The sequence below is a fragment of the Manis javanica genome, chromosome 2, assembly GCF_040802235.1.
Source record: "Manis javanica isolate MJ-LG chromosome 2, MJ_LKY, whole genome shotgun sequence".
In the NCBI taxonomy this organism is placed as follows: domain Eukaryota; kingdom Metazoa; phylum Chordata; class Mammalia; order Pholidota; family Manidae; genus Manis; species Manis javanica.
This window is the reverse complement of record NC_133157.1, coordinates 200169478-200186487: the sequence shown is the minus strand read 5'-3', so window position 1 is coordinate 200186487 and position 17010 is coordinate 200169478. Positions and strand designations below refer to the sequence as shown.

Genomic DNA, 17010 nt, shown 5'->3' with positions numbered 1-17010 from the left:
ATATGCTTTCTATTTCTGAGCCTCAGTTCCCTCACCTACAAAATGGGAATAATGCCACATACTTCCTGATGTTATGATTAGGATTAAATGAATTCAGGGCCTGACAATAGTAATCTTTCTATAAGTGACGGGAGTCAAGATGAGGATGCTAAAGAGAGTGGTGATGCATAAGGTTTGTTTAGCTGATCAATCTGAATTAGTTGCCTCATTCCGAATCATCATCCTTCCACACATTTCTTTGAAAAAGGACATCACCTTGATTTTGTCTCAGTGTCTCTATCCGAGACCTGCTGGCTCCCTGCTTCCACTCTCCAATTCATTTTGTCTGTGAACCAAACGAGTTCCTTAATCATGTCATGGCCCTTAAAGGACTGTATTTGCTAATGCTTTAAATTAACATTTGAGGCCATACATAATCTTACTGGCTTTCCCAGTCTTCTCTCTCATTGCTTCCCCCTTCAGACCCGGAGCTCTGACCGACTTTGATCATTCACAGTTATCTGAATGGCACTGTGTCCCTTCCTACCTCTAGTTCTTGTCTTTCCCATTCACTGTAAAGCTTAAGCATCCCTTCTCAACTCCTCATCTCTGTAATCAAAATTCTCATACATTCTTTAAGCCCCTCTTCACATGCTACCTCCTCTGAAATTTCTTCCACTATTGGCAGCCAGAGGTACGTTCTTTTTTCTCGAGCTTCTGCTTGTTGCTTTCTTGCGGGTCTCATCCATTGTGAAGACATTGGGCCTTACTAAAGGAAACTGAGATTGGTAAAGCAATGTCATCAGTGAGACTTCCTTTCTCAATCCCCAGGGAATCAGGTCAGGAGAGATTGTCTCACACTAAGTAAAACATCTTTGAGCCAGAATAAAAGAAATTATCAATTGCTTAGGTTGAACCATTTGAGATCATTATTTGGCTCAGTAAAAGTGGCAGTCTCCGAGAGTTCAGCATGCTGCAGTGAGCATCATGGCTGTCACGCGGACAAGAAGATGAGCACAGCATTGTTCGGTTCCAATGCATGACTGCCTACTGTGTGCTCGGCACTGTGCAACATGTTGGAACACAGTGGGGAATGTGACACATGGAATCACAGTGTTCATAAGGCTGGAATCAAGCAGCATGGTTATCAGAGAGCTGCTTGGTGAACAAACACAACGAGAAAAGGTGGGAATTAGAACAATCCCATGCTTCTCAGCATCTGTCTCACCTTATGAATCCATCGCACCGAAGGTGTAGTTTCTCCAAAGGGACTGGCACACAGAAATCTCCTGCCCACCACCCCACTTACCTGTCTGCCCAGTTCCAGTGCCTGAGGCTCTGAACAATGGCTAGATGGGTGCTGTTAACTTTGAACTGGGAGTCTTTGCTTTCATGCTCCCATGGGTGACTAGGTCGCCTTCTGGTAGCAATGTCTTTCTTTGAATTTGTCAGGATATTCAGACAAAATCCAGTCTGACTGACTGGTTACCATTCTCAGTTTTATGGGCGTTCTCGCATTTTAACGCACAGATTCACTGATTGATTTTATATTTTCACTCTCAGCAAGTAGTCCCCATTTCTGTATAAGATGATGATGATGATAGCTCCTTTCTCATGCGCTTTGTCAGATGTGCCTTATAAGGTACCCCACCTTCTCCCAGCCATATCCTTATCTGAGCTCCTGGCCATTTGTTAAGTCTCAGCCTGCACCTTGACCACTGATCCCAGCGGGGCCACATTCTTCCTATTTCCTCACTCTCACTGCCTGGGGATTGTCCCCCTAAAGCATTTGCCCTTATGTCCTGCTTCAGGTGCACACACTAGGGGACTTCACTAAGACCTAGGCCCATGTGGAGGCTCAGATGAGAGAGTACATTACAGTGCTTACCCTGTGCCTGTTACACACCAAAGGCCCGGTAAATGTCAGCTACTCTTCTGGGAGGCATTGTGATATTATGCTCTGTATTATGGGCTCTAGAGTCATACTTTTCTTTGACCAAAGGTGAGTTATTTAACTCTCTTTGCGCCAACTCGTCCCTCAGTAAACATAACTAATAGAGTAAAACCTAACTAGTAGAGTAGCTAAAAGACGAAATGTTATGATGCTCTACATGTAAATGTACTTAGAAGTGTGGATACACGTGGTAGGTGTTTGATAAATGTTAAGTCTTGGTAGGCATGGTAGGTGTCTGATAAATGCTAACTCTTACTGTACTTTGTATAATTACTTATGGACATTTTATAATCTTCCCCATTAGATAGTGAATTTCTTGAATTTTGATCATTTCCTGGTCATGTTTATTAATTCTAGGAGGGGTTGGGCTGGTACATGGTAGCTAAATATTTCTTAAATGAACTGATGAGGCAAACCCCGTTCACTCAGGATTGACTTTATAAGTACATTGGTTCCTTACATGCTAATCCATTCAACTTCTGGAACATGTTTGGTAAGGTATTTGAAAGAGAACCTCTAGTTTCTACATTTGAATTTGAAAGTGACTGGCTTATGGGTTCTTAACCTTTGTTGCTGAAGTGGGTTCTGAAAAGAGGAAGTGGATCCTTTTAAAACCAGTGGGGAAGAAGCCATCTGTCCTCCTCATTCCCCGTTTGCAATTTCCATATCTAGCCTTGAGTTTAAAATTGATGTGTTTGCTACTTTGGCTGCAAACTTCTATTTTGAATTTATAGGCCGTGTCTTTGCAGCTCTTCCGTATAGATTTAACCAGGGAAAGGTCAGGGCACCACTAAGCTGGCAGCTAATGGTTTCTGTGTTGGTCAGTGGACATGTAAACAGTATCGGGAGAACCGCTTCAGGCGGAGATTTCTGAGCACTGTGTATATGGGGTTGCTGATAGCTTAGTGTTTTATTTTATTTTGAAAGCATGAGAAAAAGAAAACTTGACCCAGTTGACAGATGTGTAGGAGCAGACCCTGGGGCCATTTATGCCATAGATACATCCCTTGAGCTCCGAGAGATGGGCTCTAGTGGACACGTCCCATCCATTTATGTCATAAGGCCTCCGAATCTGAGATGACGCTTATGGATGAGCTGGCTTCTTGAAGTAAATACAGCTTGAACTTTTTTTTGTTGTTGGGGGGTGGGGAGCTTACATTTGTGGAGAGCATACCTTTGGCAGCCAGGTGCCACGTCTCTCTTTCCCCGTTGTCTCCAGGGTCTGACTGCTTCGTTTCCTGGCCTCTGTGGCTTAAAAGTTGATGGCAAGTGTGTCTTTCCTCTAGGTCTCTGAGTATCAATAGCAGATGTCGTAACTGCTATTGTAACTCCCAGCAGAAGGTGGTGACTTGGAGGTGGAGGTGGAGGTGGCCCTATGCCCCCACTTTTACTCATGAGGTTCTTTCCGAACCAGAGATGGGTAGAGCACAGTGGCTGAGGGGCTCTGCAGAATCCCACCATCCGGGAGGAAGTGTTAGTGGGTCCATCTTGTGGAAGACCCTTGACCTTTCTCTGCCTTAGTTTTCTCTGCTATAAAATGGGGTTTTTATGAAGTTAAAATAGGATGAGGTATGTAAAGAACTTGGAACATTTCCTGACACATAGTGAATGCTTTAAAAATGTTATTACCATTCCCATGGTGAGTTACTCTATGGCACACTCAACACAAAGGCTTCGGCTGTCACTGTCACAGAGCAGTCTCTCCAGTCGTGAGTTTTCCGGCTGATCCCTTCATCCTCAAAGCCCTCCACATACACACACACACACACACACACACACACACACACACACACACACACACACACACATCCTCACCATGCCACATCCTGGAATTGCCCAAACTTTGTTAATGTACTGTCTTCACAATTTCCCTGAATCCATGGTCCACATGTGCTATTGTTTATTTAGTATTTTTCTTTGAATCAGCTTAATTCTCATTTTAATGAAATTAAAAAAAATAACTACTACTACTTTTATGCTATAGCTACTCATATATATGTGTATATTTTTTTATAGTCTGTGATTACATAAGGAGTAGAATTGTTAAGTGGTTGTCCACTTCCTAAAATGACCCGGCCTCACAATGGTGTGTCCCACACGTGGAATTGCTGCTCCACCCATTCACGCTTCCCTGGCCTCTCTCCTCTGGGCCTGTGCATCGACCAAGCACTCTGCTAGGCCTTATTTCTCTCTATACCTGGTGAATTCCTATCCATCAAGGCCCTGCTTCAGTGCCACTTCTATGAGGCCTTCGTCTGCTCTTCTAAGTGGCGCGTTGCTGCATCCTCTGATCTCCTGGCACTTCTTCTGTCAGGCTAGGACCTGTCATCTGCATCGTGGTCTCTCTGCAAAATCCGAACTCCTCCACAACAGAGAATGTATCTGGATTACCTTTGTATTCCTTTGATAGGGAGGTGTCTGTGCACAGTAGGTGCCCAATAATTGTGGCAGAAATGAGTCTGTGCTAATGGGAAATGGCAGTCTTCAAAGGTGAGGATGGGAGAGTTTTCCTGCAAACAAGGCTCTAAATTTACCTTTCTTTTCCCTGATACCCTCCCTCCTGCCTGCTTTCTGCTCACTCCCAGGTTATGAGCAGCCGGTTCCTGCCCTATGACAACATTGTCACGGATGCAGTGCTCAGCCTTGACGAGGACACCGTGCTTTCAACCACAGAGGTAAGCAGCCACACCCAAGGAGGGAGCTGTGGGCTCTCCAGGCAGTGGTCCCAAGCTCCAACGTTCCAGGGCTTCTTTTGCCCTTGGCCAAGTCAAAACAGTTTTCAAAACTTCCTGCAGAGTCATTTTAATCAACCCAGTTTCCGGGAGCACCTTGCCACCACCTGGCACCCTGATGAGGGCATTTCCTCCTTTGTTTTCTCAGCTAATTGGCTGCTCATTTGCATGGCTGGGTTTCACCTCTCCCCTCCTGCCCGTCCTCCTTTTTGGTTTTTAAACAGCACAGCTGCAGCCAGGTGTGCAGACAAACCAAGGGGAGGCAGAAAGGGGCACCTGTTAAGTGTTTTTTTGAAACCAGGTTGTCCAAAGCAAACAACCCGTCTTTCCCCAGTTACCCTGATGCCTGCGCGGGGGTGTGCCTTTGTTAGGGAACACTATTCTGGGCTCGGAACGCAGCTTTTATGTCTTGCTTTAAAGTGCTCGTTTTCCTTTACTCACACACAAACTAATGGTTTCACTTCAAGGCTGAGATGGAGATCCCTGCTATTTCAGATCTTCAGGTGTTTGTGCCAAAAATAAGATTGCACAAAGCATGTGGGAGAAGGAGAGAGGTGGAAAGATAGATATGATAGAAAACCCATTTTTACAACTCGAATGAGTATTGATCTTTGAAACCTTACTTTAAGCCATAGAGGGGACCAAAAACTAGTATATAGCAAATGCATTATTGATGGTAGCGGCTAAAAAGCCTGGAGACTTGGCTACTTAGGCCTTTCCCTTTCTTTTTCCTTTTTTATTCATAAGCATTTTCTTTTCAATTTAAACATCAACACTTGTCAGTGTGCACTTTACGGGACTCCTACTAATGCCCTGCTGCCCTCATAGCCAGAACTCCATGTTAACCTAGGCTGGCAGTCTTGGTGTCTCTTGAAATTCCGTGGATGCTTCCAATTTCCATCAAATGGAGTTGCACAGACGTTATGTGCAAGGGCAACCTGAATAATGCGAGGACAAAAGGTCCTGAGCCTCACATTGGTGGCAGGCTCGCTATGTAGCCCAAGGTCTATAAATGCTTGGTGAGTGAATGGCTGGAGGGATGCATGCTGAGGGATTACATATGAGTGTGAACACATAGCCAGCTGCGGCGTGTGTACATTGGCAAGAGGCGGGGAGACATGCTTAATGTTCAGAGGGAGAGACAGCTATGAGAGGCAGAGTACGGGACACTCTGACTTGCATTTTTCCACTGCCTCCTGCAGGGGAAACTGGCATCCCAAGAGCACATTCATTCAACAGTATTTACTGAGGGATTTCTTTGTTCTGGTCTCCATGCCAGGCACTTTGGTTACACAATTCCTGCTTATTAGCCATCAGAGTCCTGGCAGTGAACGGAATTCAAATCAGGTGATTAAAATGAAGGGATTTAGGATTACCTAGGTGGGTGGATTCAAAGACCCCACCAGAGAGGCTGAGGGCCTAGAGGGTAGGTAGAGCAGGAAGCAGCCCCCACCCCTAGGCCTGAAGGAACAGGGGAAGGAGAGAGGGTTTCCAGAGTCCCTGGAGATGGAACTCGGGAGAAGAGGCTGCCTGTAAAAGCTGTGATGGTGAGGGGACGTGGCAACTGCTGGAACTCTGGTGCTAAGTCTGGGAGGGAGCAGTGATGAAATACCCTGACTTCTCACGTACCCACCTCCATGTTCCTGCCAGTGACTCCCAGTGACCTAACCCCGTCAGCCAGCAGGGAAGACCAGGTTGTGCCACCCATAGGCTTCCATTATCCCAGGGCACAGAGCATGGCGAGGAGAGTGGAGGGTGGCTCTCATACGGCAAATACAGGAAAAACAGCACATTGCCACCGTGGAACATATGGTCAAGACAAACACAGCATATACCTAAACTGTTATCCTGTGACCTCAAGTGTTCGTTCAGCTTATGTCTTCCTCTGGACACAAGGCAATTCATCTCACTCTAGGGTTGTTGTCCCCTGTCCCGTGGCAAAATAACTTCCAGCTGTTGTGATGTATGCATGGACTGGTGAATTTCTTTTCGAAGAATGGCAATTCCAGCCACTGGGTGCATGCTGGGAAGAACATGTGTTATACGTGAAGTAATTAGAAGTCAACATGGGTTGAAAATGGTATGTAAATTTAAGAGGCTGGCAGTCTGGTTTACTTTTGCCTGCTGATCGTGAATGGTCATGTAGCTTTAAATGGTCAAAGACAAGGATTTCTCTCTTCTCCTTTTTTAGGTGAAGAGATGTTGGCTCATTTTATTTCCTCTTTAAAGATTCTTAGCTTGTTTAAATGCCTCCCTGTAGTATTAAGGATAGATTTTTAAACAGCATCTTACAAAGGGTATTAGATATAGTTGGTTTATAGTTTATAGTTATTTACATTTATCTGGGTTGCTGCAAATTCTCAAAAGAAAACAGATGTTGGTTTTTAAGAGAAAAGGCTGGAAGCAGACCTTTGCCTCCTTTGATGTGTTAATGATCTGCATGAAAGCAAAAGTATCACAAGAATTGTAGTTTTATCTGAATTTACTTTTGAGCTCCTTTGAAATGACTTGAAATGGCTTTGAGAGACTAAGAAATTCATGTGATGAAAACACCCCATTGGGTTCTATGGTAGTTGCCAGAGCATGTGTTTCCTTTTCAAAGAATAATGGAAAACCCCAAAGAGTGCTGACAGTCGGGCCAATTCTTTGACAACAGGCTGTGTGATATATTGTCCCTTGGTCGACACCATTAGTACTGAACAAAGGTGATGATGTGCAAGTTATCATGACTCAATTTCAATTTTCTGACAAATACTGTCCACTCCCCTGCTGCCTTTTAACTGAGGCGCCCCACATCCCACCAAGCTTTCTTCATATATGCTTCAACACCCTACTTTTTTCTCCCTGAATGTTGTTGTTTGGGGAAACACAGTGTACTAAGGCTTCCTTTACTTCAGTAAGGGCACCAAACTAGATTTGAATTTATGGCCGTTTACAAAAATAGTGACTTCTAACTAAGCCCAAAGAATTCAGAGATAAAAGGACCCTTACAGATGACCCAGACCAGGATTTCCCAAGAGATGGTTTGCACACATAATAGTTGTATATGATTCATGGCAAGCATATTTCATTTGAACAATCATATATTTAATGTTTGTTAGAAAATTATATAGCCAGCAACCAAACCTAGGATTTCACTAACATGTTTACCTAATGAAGAAAAAAAAAAAAGGAGCAGTTCAAGAAAAAGTATTAAATAAGTCACTGAATGTGCTATGGGAATGTGGCAAAGGTGGATATGATATTATACAATGGTGAAGACTTGAGAAATATTGATCTAGGATTATTTGCTTTTTCTTGCAATTGAGGTAAAATTCACATAACATACAATTAACCATTTTAAAGTACATAACTCAGTGGCATTTAGTACATTCACAGTGTGTGCAATTACCACTATCTTACCCTAAAATGTTTCCATCACCCAAGAAAAAAACTCATACCCACTGATCATGGAGCCTGTGGAAGCACCAATCTGTCTTCTATCTCTATGGATTTGCTTATTCTAGACATTTTGCATAAATGGAATCATTCAGTGTGTGTTCTTTTGTGTGTGGCTTCTTTCACTCAGCATAATGTTTTTGAGGTTCGTCCATGTCATAGCACATATCAGTACCTCATTCTTTTTATGGATGAGTAATATTCCATTTTATGGATATATCATATTTGGTTTATTTATGCATCAGCTGATGGACTTTGGGTTGTTTGCACCTTTTGGCTTTTGCAAATTGTTATTTGCTCTGCTTTTGAATCTCTAAGAGGGCAGAAATTGGACTCCATCACACTCAGACACCATCACAGTGCTGAGACTTGAAATATGTGTGAAGCAAATGAAATTTCTGTTTGCATGTCTTATGAAGGAGAGATAGGGCAAAGGTTGTAGGGTCAATGTGTAATCTGCATAAATGACAAATTGCTTCCAGTGCTGTAGCAGCAGAGCTACAAAAGGGGGGCTGTTGTAACAGCACACACCAAATCTGAAACCAGATGGCCTGGGTTTGAATCTTGGCTCTGCCACTTACTAATTAATTGAACCTTCAGATACTTTAGCTTCACCCTCTGTAAGGTGAAGACAGTAAAATTACTTATTCCTAGGGTTATTGCAAGGATCCCTTGGGTTAAACTATGTGACTACCTATAACCATTCCTGTGGCATCACATGATTGTTCACTATTACTGTTTTTATTTTACTTTCTATATATTATACATCATTCATCAAATTTTTCAGGAGTGAGAGTACACATTTGAAAACAGACTATTTAGTTTATGCAGCAAGTTCAGAAGTACCTCTGCTCTGGGTTATTACAATCACTGGAAAGTCATTTAGTTGCATTTCCTTTAAAATAATCCTGTGGCTTCCCTTAGCCTTGTCCCCACTCATTCTTAGTGATTTTTCTCTGTGGATGCTTTTTCTTGATGTCCCTCACACTGAGCATCTTCAGAACTGAGAGGCCTGAACTGCTATTTCCTTATGCTACCTACTCTGTGTTCTGTTAGAACTTGTATGCTTCGCAAACATCCTTTTTCTTTCTCTTAAGGGAAGGCCTTATTTTAGTCACTTAGGCTTTGCTGTATTCTAGTTATGATATGCTGTACATTCACACTCTATTTGTTATATAGGAAATTTATATAGGAAATCTGCTCCCCTTCATGAAACTGATACATTTGCGCCTCACATGAATCAGTGAGGAATTGATTCACGTGCACCTTTGAGGGAGGCAGCCAAAGCCACTGCTTTTTCGACTTCTATTTTAGTTAGAACAGACTGAATTTCTAAAGGACACATCAGTACATTTTTTCTTCTTCTTTCATTTCTGCATCAATCTGAAGTTTCTTTAAGAGAAAACATTAAAATGTGCATAATCATGGAGCAAAATGTCAAGCAGTCAGTTTAATTTGCTGATGAATACACGGAATTAATGTTTTGTAACAGTCCTGGGATTTTGCATTATGAATTAGCGGGGGGAGGTAATGTTTTGTTGACATTTTTTAACGCTGTTGATTGCCTGTTTGGCTTGTGTTCCGCCTGCAGGTGGATTTTGCCTTCACAGTGTGGCAGAGCTTCCCCGAGAGGATTGTGGGGTACCCTGCACGCAGCCATTTCTGGGATAACTCTAAGGAGCGGTGGGGGTACACATCCAAGTGGACGAACGACTACTCCATGGTGTTGACAGGAGCTGCTATTTACCACAAGTGAGGAATTCCGCCATCCCATGTAGAGCTTTTTATATAGTTCCTTATATTAATTTCTCGCTGCTGCATAAATAGGAATTTGGGCCAAATCTTATTACCAACATTAACAAAAATTAGTTCATGTCCCTGTTTAAGTTTTGTCAATGTGGCCAACATGTGTCTTTGAAACCAATGAAACCACTTGGCTTATTGCATTTCCAGAATTATGGTGAAGTAATATCAGTTCATCTGAAAAGTGAACACATACTCACAGGGTATTAGGTAACTGAATATTTAGGATAACAACCAAAAGTGAATACTTAACGGGGCACCCCAGGCACCGTTCTAGGTGCTTGGGATTTATCATTGAGTAAAATAGGAAAGAATTACTTATAGGCAGGTTTTATATTCTAACAAGGGGAGAGGCATAATATTCATAATATTCCTATAATATATTAAGGAGGTAAGTTAGCAAAAAGGCAAATAGAGTAGGGCAAAGGATTACGAGCACTGAAGGGGCAGGTTAGAGAATGGCCCCAGTGATCCTTGTTGAACAGGAAAAACTTGAAAGGAGAAGATGAAACCAGCCAAGAAAACATCTGTAGTATAGCGCTGTGGCGTAGGGAATGGCCAGAATAAATGTCCTGAGGCAGAATGTGGAGGAATATCCAGAGACCAATGGAAGGAGAGTGGGGTGAACGGAAAGCATGTGAGTGAGGTCACAGCCCAGATGCAGGACCTTGCTGTCCATCATGAGGACTTCACCTTCCTCTGAGTGACATGCAAGGCCGATACGGGGGTTTGAGCAGAGGAAGACACCTTTTTTGTATTTTAGGTGTCCAGTCTGGATGCCAGATCAAGTACAGACTCTGAGGGAGCCAGGTTAGAAGCAGGGAAACCCATTAGGAGGTGATAACATTATCTAAGTAAGAAATGATGGATCCTGGGATTAGGAAGTGAGCAGTGGAAGTACCAGGTATTGATCAGACTGTGGGCATGTTTTGAAGATGCTCCAGCATAGCGTCCTGATAGATTAAAGAGTTTGATGACTCTGTTTTCGACCTGAAGAGCTAGAAGGATAGAGTAGCAATCAACATAGATGGGGAAAGCTATAGATGGAATAAATATAGGGAAAATTCAGGAATTCAGTCTTGGTCATGTTAAGACATCTGGAAGGGTATGTTGAAAAGAGATCATGGATGGAGATATAATTTGGAGTTGTTTGCATATATTTGGTCTTTAAAGCCAGGGGACTCTGGTAAGTAAGATTACCAAATTAGTGAGTACAGATGGTTAACATTCCTGACTCGTAAATGAAATCCCCACTCACCTGCCTTAGTAAGGTGAACACACCAGTCTGAACCTAGTCTAGGACAGAGACATAGGAAAGAATAGAGAGAATCTTGGCATCTCAAGTATAGAGTTGGAAGTGTACAAGGTATAAGCAATTAAGTTGACTGAATCTTAATCTCAAGATTCCACATCTTGAAAGTTCATTGTCCCCATTCTTCCTACCACTCCCACTCAATCAATCTGATTTATTCAAATCATTTTTTCCTATGAATGTATGCTTTATGTCCCTCAAAATAAAATAGTAGGGTGAAATTAAATATGGGTTCTCCATAATGATTGACCACCAGATTAATTAGGGTTTTGTTCTAACAAGTGCTAAAACATGGTTTATAGGCCACAAAATTAGAAACACTATACTCAGACCTATGGTATAGTATTGGATGCAGTTCTGATTAAACCAATAATTAAAATTGTAAAGCAGCTTGTAATGAGTAAATAACTTCTCTTGTCATCAGAGTATTCACTTTCTAACCAACCAGTCCAATATCAAAATTAGACTGGGCAAGTAATATCTGCATTTAGGTATATCTGTACTTTATTTCCTTATCTATAAAACAAGGATAATAATAGCACCTATATCATAGGTTCTATGTGGATTAGATGAGGCATTTCTTATAAAACACTTTAGAACATTATCTGGCATAGCGTAAGTACATATAAGTGATAGCTATCAGCTCCATTATCATGACGTATTTAGGGATTCCAAGAATGGGTGCATGTTTTTTGCCAGAGGACCATCTGTCATTATATGATGATGGCCCCCTGTGTGACCTGGCTTTGGTTTTTTCAGATATTATCACTACCTGTACACCCATTATCTGCCAGCCAGCCTGAAGAGCATGGTGGACCAACTGGCCAACTGTGAGGACATTCTCATGAATTTCCTGGTGTCTGCTGTAACGAAATTGCCTCCAATCAAAGTCACCCAGAAGAAGCAGTATAAGGAGACAATGATGGGACAGGTGAGAGAATTCTCCTCCTTTGCTTTGCTCACTGGTAGCTGAGCCCGAGGTGATGAGGACTCATTCACTGTTCCTCTAGAAAGCATAAGGAGGAAATAATCAGAAAAAATACATCTAAAAGCTCCGAAGGAGGATTTGGTGGTACATGGGTAATTGGGAAGATGTAAGTCAAGGGTATCCTTACGTTAAAAATATAAAAGCTCTCATATAACCTGCAAGGTAGTATGAGAAAGCCTTGTCTTCTCCAGAGTTAAAGACCTACAAGGAATTCATGCAAGTTTATCGTAGGTGCTTTATTTGATGAATAGCTCTCAACGGTCTCTGCGACACAGCCTTCAGGTGGGTGCTCTGGAGTTGAATGAGCATCCTGCCGACAGACCAGGAGCCAGAATACTTCATTGTCACTTATAACCAACATTTATAAGCTACACAAAAGCCCGTTACTTTCTGAAATTCAGTTGGCTCATCTTTAAAATGGAAATGGAAAAATATACCTCACAGGATTGAGATAGCACATAGAAAGCTTTTAGATAAGTAAAATACTAAGTTGAGTCATAAGAGTTTAGAACTAAAGATACTTGCAAGGAAATACAATCCAACTTTTTCTTTGTACAAGTAAGAAAACTAGGATCCAGAGAATTTAAGCATATTGCCCCATGTCACCCAGTATATGAGACAGAACTGAGAGTTGAATCCCAAGCTCTGTTCTTTCCACTGCTTGGTTCTTCTCCACCCAGGGTCCTGATTCAGGGTGATCTGGATATGCTGAAGCTCCTCTGCTTTTATTCATCTTGGACAGAGCCCAGTACTATATGTTAGAATTCAGAAACCTTAAGTATGACTATCTAGGTCTATCCAAGTTAGATTATGGAAAATCCAACAGGATTTGAGTCAACCTTGAAAGGGTATACTTTAGCATGGTTATGTAAGTTCGGCTGTTTGAGGTTTTCCTTGCACCTTGTTCCAACTGTTCCTGAAAGTTGTATATACAAAGCTAGCTTCTGCAAAAGAAAACTTAGCACAATTGATGGCTTTTCATTCTCTAAATTTAGTAAGAGCAAAAAATTTACAGGATTTTAAGTTTATGCAATTTCATCATTCTTTGTTGAACATGTACATGTTACGAGGCACTGCTATAGATACTGGCTATGACAAAGCTGTCCTTAGTGAACAAACACTTTAGTGCAAAATTCTCTGTCCCTCTAACTACTGACAGAACAGGCAAGAGGATTTACAGGAGTATTTTCAAGCAGGCTGTTTGGAGTGGTTACTGTGTGCTCAGGCATTTTTGTATGTATTATGTTATTATTATCATTGAAGGACATGACAGTCCTTTAATATTGTTTGCTCAGAGAGTCCTATGAACTCCCCTGATGTTATGCTCTAATCAGGGGTAGAATACTAGTAACACTTACTACTTAGAAGTTGGTTTTATGCTTTTTGTAGATTTGCCTACTTCTACCAAACCAGTATATCTAGTAATTTTACACATCTTTTGGGACAATCTAAATTTAGCCTTAGGTCTAACTAGGTAAACCTATTTAAAAATATATTGTGGTTGCCCTTTACTCCCATCATACACATTAGTTAATTGAATGTATGACAGGGGAAATAAATGGATATCATGCTCTAAGATGATGTTTTTATTACACAGGAAAGAGATCTCTAATTTGACCCAAAATGTTAAAATCTAGAAGGAAAGAAGATCCTTAAATGATTCATCTGGACTCTGTTTTCATTTGCAAGAAAGAATAAGAATGAACCTAAGTTTCTGACAGTATTTGTATTTGTATACATGAGCGTGTGCCTGGATGCAAGGGGCCCTTTGGGAATGAGTGGGCCAGTCAGAAATAGCCTGCAAGCCAAACTAATCTAGGAACAAAATGAAGTACTTTTGGGACTGCCTGCTTTGATATGAATTCAACTGGTCAGCTTAATTTGATACCTTCTCTAATTTACCAAGTTCTTTTAGTATAAATGGTGAAGAATGGAGCCTGAGTTACGCCCTTTCCAGCCTGGAACAAACAATTTTAAATCCCCTGAATCTGCATCCTCATGTATACAATGGGGATATTATTACCTGGGTAGAGAACTTGACCAGTTTGTGAAGCTCAAATGAGCTTCCTGAAAACACTTTACCCAATAGTGTTTTGTTATTCTGCTACTCAGAGATAACTTGACATTTATATTTATCTTCAGTGGTTACTTTCAAGCATGTTGACACTTGTGGTTTTAAAGTGACTGTGAGTGATTCTCAAAGTAATTGTATCTTCTCATGGAAGTATTTTCTAACAATGCAGGAGGGTACAGACACATTGAACACACATACACACATACCTATGCTTCATTACATGGTTGTCCCCCACTGACAAAAATGAGTTTGTGTTTTTTCCCCAAAATTGAGCAGCCCACCTTTTCCTTGTTTCATAAAAACATGGCTTTAAAGACATTATGCTTAGTTGGTCTAGGTCTGTTTAAACTTCAGCCCTTAAGTCATGTGTTTCTTTTTAAATCAGTGTCAGTCATTTGTCTGAAAATGTTTGACCAACCTTAAGGGCAACATGGAGAGCTAAAGAGATGAAAGCCATCTTTTCCACTTACCCAGAATTCAACCAAGTAAACAAAAGATTTTAGAAAACTATTCGTGAAACCAAAAGGGCATTGTTAGTCATCGAGTTTGATCCCAAGCGCCAAGAGAAGTTCTTTAGTGTCCATAGTAGTTGAGGTTCAATTGGCAAATCATTGACTGACTGGAGAATTAGTCAATCTGGACCTTTGTATGTTTTTCGCATGAAGAATGTAGCATCTCGGGAAAACCATGTGGCGAGGCTGAAGACCAGGATCGGTGCTGCGGCTTCACCAGGCGCGTGGGTGGGGCGGCCTGGTGGCCAGGCCAGCCCCGAGCCAGGCTGCTTGCCCACCAGCCGCACCTGTTTTCTGAAGGGTTTCCAGCTCAGCCTGCGCCTCTCTCATCGCCTGCCTTTTTCTCTCCCTTTCCCCAGACCTCCCGGGCTTCCCGCTGGGCTGACCCCGACCACTTTGCCCAGCGCCAGAGCTGCATGAATACGTTTGCCAGCTGGTTTGGCTACATGCCGCTGATCCACTCTCAGATGAGGCTCGACCCTGTCCTCTTTAAAGACCAGGTCTCTATTCTGAGGAAGAAATACCGAGACATTGAACGACTTTGAGGAATCTGGCCGAGTGGGGGAGGGGAAGCGAGAAGGGACGGGGTCAAGCTGCTCTGTGTTCCCAGTGCAGATCCGCTCAGCAGCAGAGCCAGATGGTGCCAAGTGTCCAAATAACTCAGATGAACAGAATGAATGACAAAAAAAAAAAAAAAAGGCGAATGAAAACTCGACTCCTGGCTCGTGGGACTGCACAGGACTGCCTCAAACTCACCTCACTGGCTTCTATGTCCCAAGACTAGGTTGTGTACAGTTTAATTATGGAACATTAAATAATTATTTTTGAAATGATTGCTATGCAGGTTTAAACTTTTTTAATGATCAAAACTATTAAAAACCAGAGTTCTTTCTTTAATCAAAATTGTGTTGGTTGTGAATACTTCAAAGCTGTGTTCCTCTTTCCCACAAACATCATTGCCATTGGTCATGCAGGGTTTCTGCAGTTACAAAAACTCAGACTTCCTGGGAGACACAATAAGCCACTCTACCCAGTGTCAAGAAGTAACTGAGCATAAGTTCAGAGAAGTTCATGATCCGCTTTGCCAGTGCAAATTGATTTCCACTTTGAATTTGCCGATCCATTTGAACATTTGTCTGTAAAATGTTGTTGCATAACAGGAAGTATTATGACCTCCAGGTAGATAGTCCTAACTGAAAACTTTATGTGTAAGATACATAAATAGGCTCATCTTTTTCATGCAGTCAGCAGAATATCAAGAAAACACTAGTATAATTAAGAAAGGTTCAGTTTTTAAAAGGAACCATACAATCCACCAGGTTGTTGGTGAGATGGAAATGCTGACCCAGTGCTTTTCCGTGGTGTGAGCTAGCTTATACATTCCACCACAGACACACGTCTGCTGGGAGCTGGGGAAAGGCTTTGGTTTAGAGGTAAAGGCAGAATGAGTGCATTGGTGGTAGACGCGGAGTCCCAGGACAAGCGCTTTCATGTTTGTGAGAATCTCCAGTTTCAGAAGCTTCCCAATGGAGAAAGGAATAATCACGTGTAGTCTCACCATTGAACAAAAGAATTGCTGAGGAGTCACTGAGGGTGTGCCTCACCACAGGGACCTTGATTCCACTTGTAGCCACACGCTGTTCCAAACAAGAATCTGCCAACACGATGGCCAACAGCATAATCAGAAACAAATGTTAATCCTGCTTTATTTCATTTAGATTTTTAAGTCTGTGAAGAAGTTTAGTCATGCTTCTTGCCGTAAAGGAACATTTCTGTCCCTGCAAATGCTTTGAGCTTCTGATTATTGTAAAACTGCAAGTACAAACTGAAATACATCTATATAATATATACATATAGGTATATACATATATAATATATGTGAGTATATACATATAATACATATATGTGTTATATATCCCTTAACTCCATTGTAAAGATAAAGGCTTCTGATATTAAATGCTTTCTTCTGGAAGAGGCAAGAGAGAGTAGTGATGACCAGGTCCTACCATCTCTTAGGCTGACTAAACAAGAAGCACTTTTAGTTTTTTCCCCCCCTACACTCGCATACATCTCATAAATTTATTTCCAGTGTTGGATTAGAAGAAAATTCCATCACAGTATTATGTTAAATAACTTCAAGTGCCTGGTTTAGGTCAGTGGAAACCATAAATCCAGAAGCCTTTAACTCATCCTTGCTTTGGGACATCTGGAAGGGAGA

At 41.8% G+C, this 17010-nt stretch overlaps 1 protein-coding gene across 1 annotated transcript in view; it reads left to right on the top strand.

Moving 5' to 3' along the window:
• The window catches only part of EXT1 (exostosin glycosyltransferase 1), a 265179-nt gene extending 249484 nt beyond the window's left edge, over positions 1-15695 (top strand). Inside the window, exons 8-11 of the mRNA XM_073229992.1 lie at positions 4519-4608; positions 9695-9855; positions 11978-12149; positions 15152-15695. Coding sequence (XP_073086093.1) covers positions 4519-4608; positions 9695-9855; positions 11978-12149; positions 15152-15337 — 609 coding nt within the window. The 3' untranslated portion in view covers positions 15338-15695. The remainder of the gene's footprint in view (positions 1-4518; positions 4609-9694; positions 9856-11977; positions 12150-15151) is intronic.
• The last annotated feature ends 1315 nt before the right edge of the window (positions 15696-17010 follow it).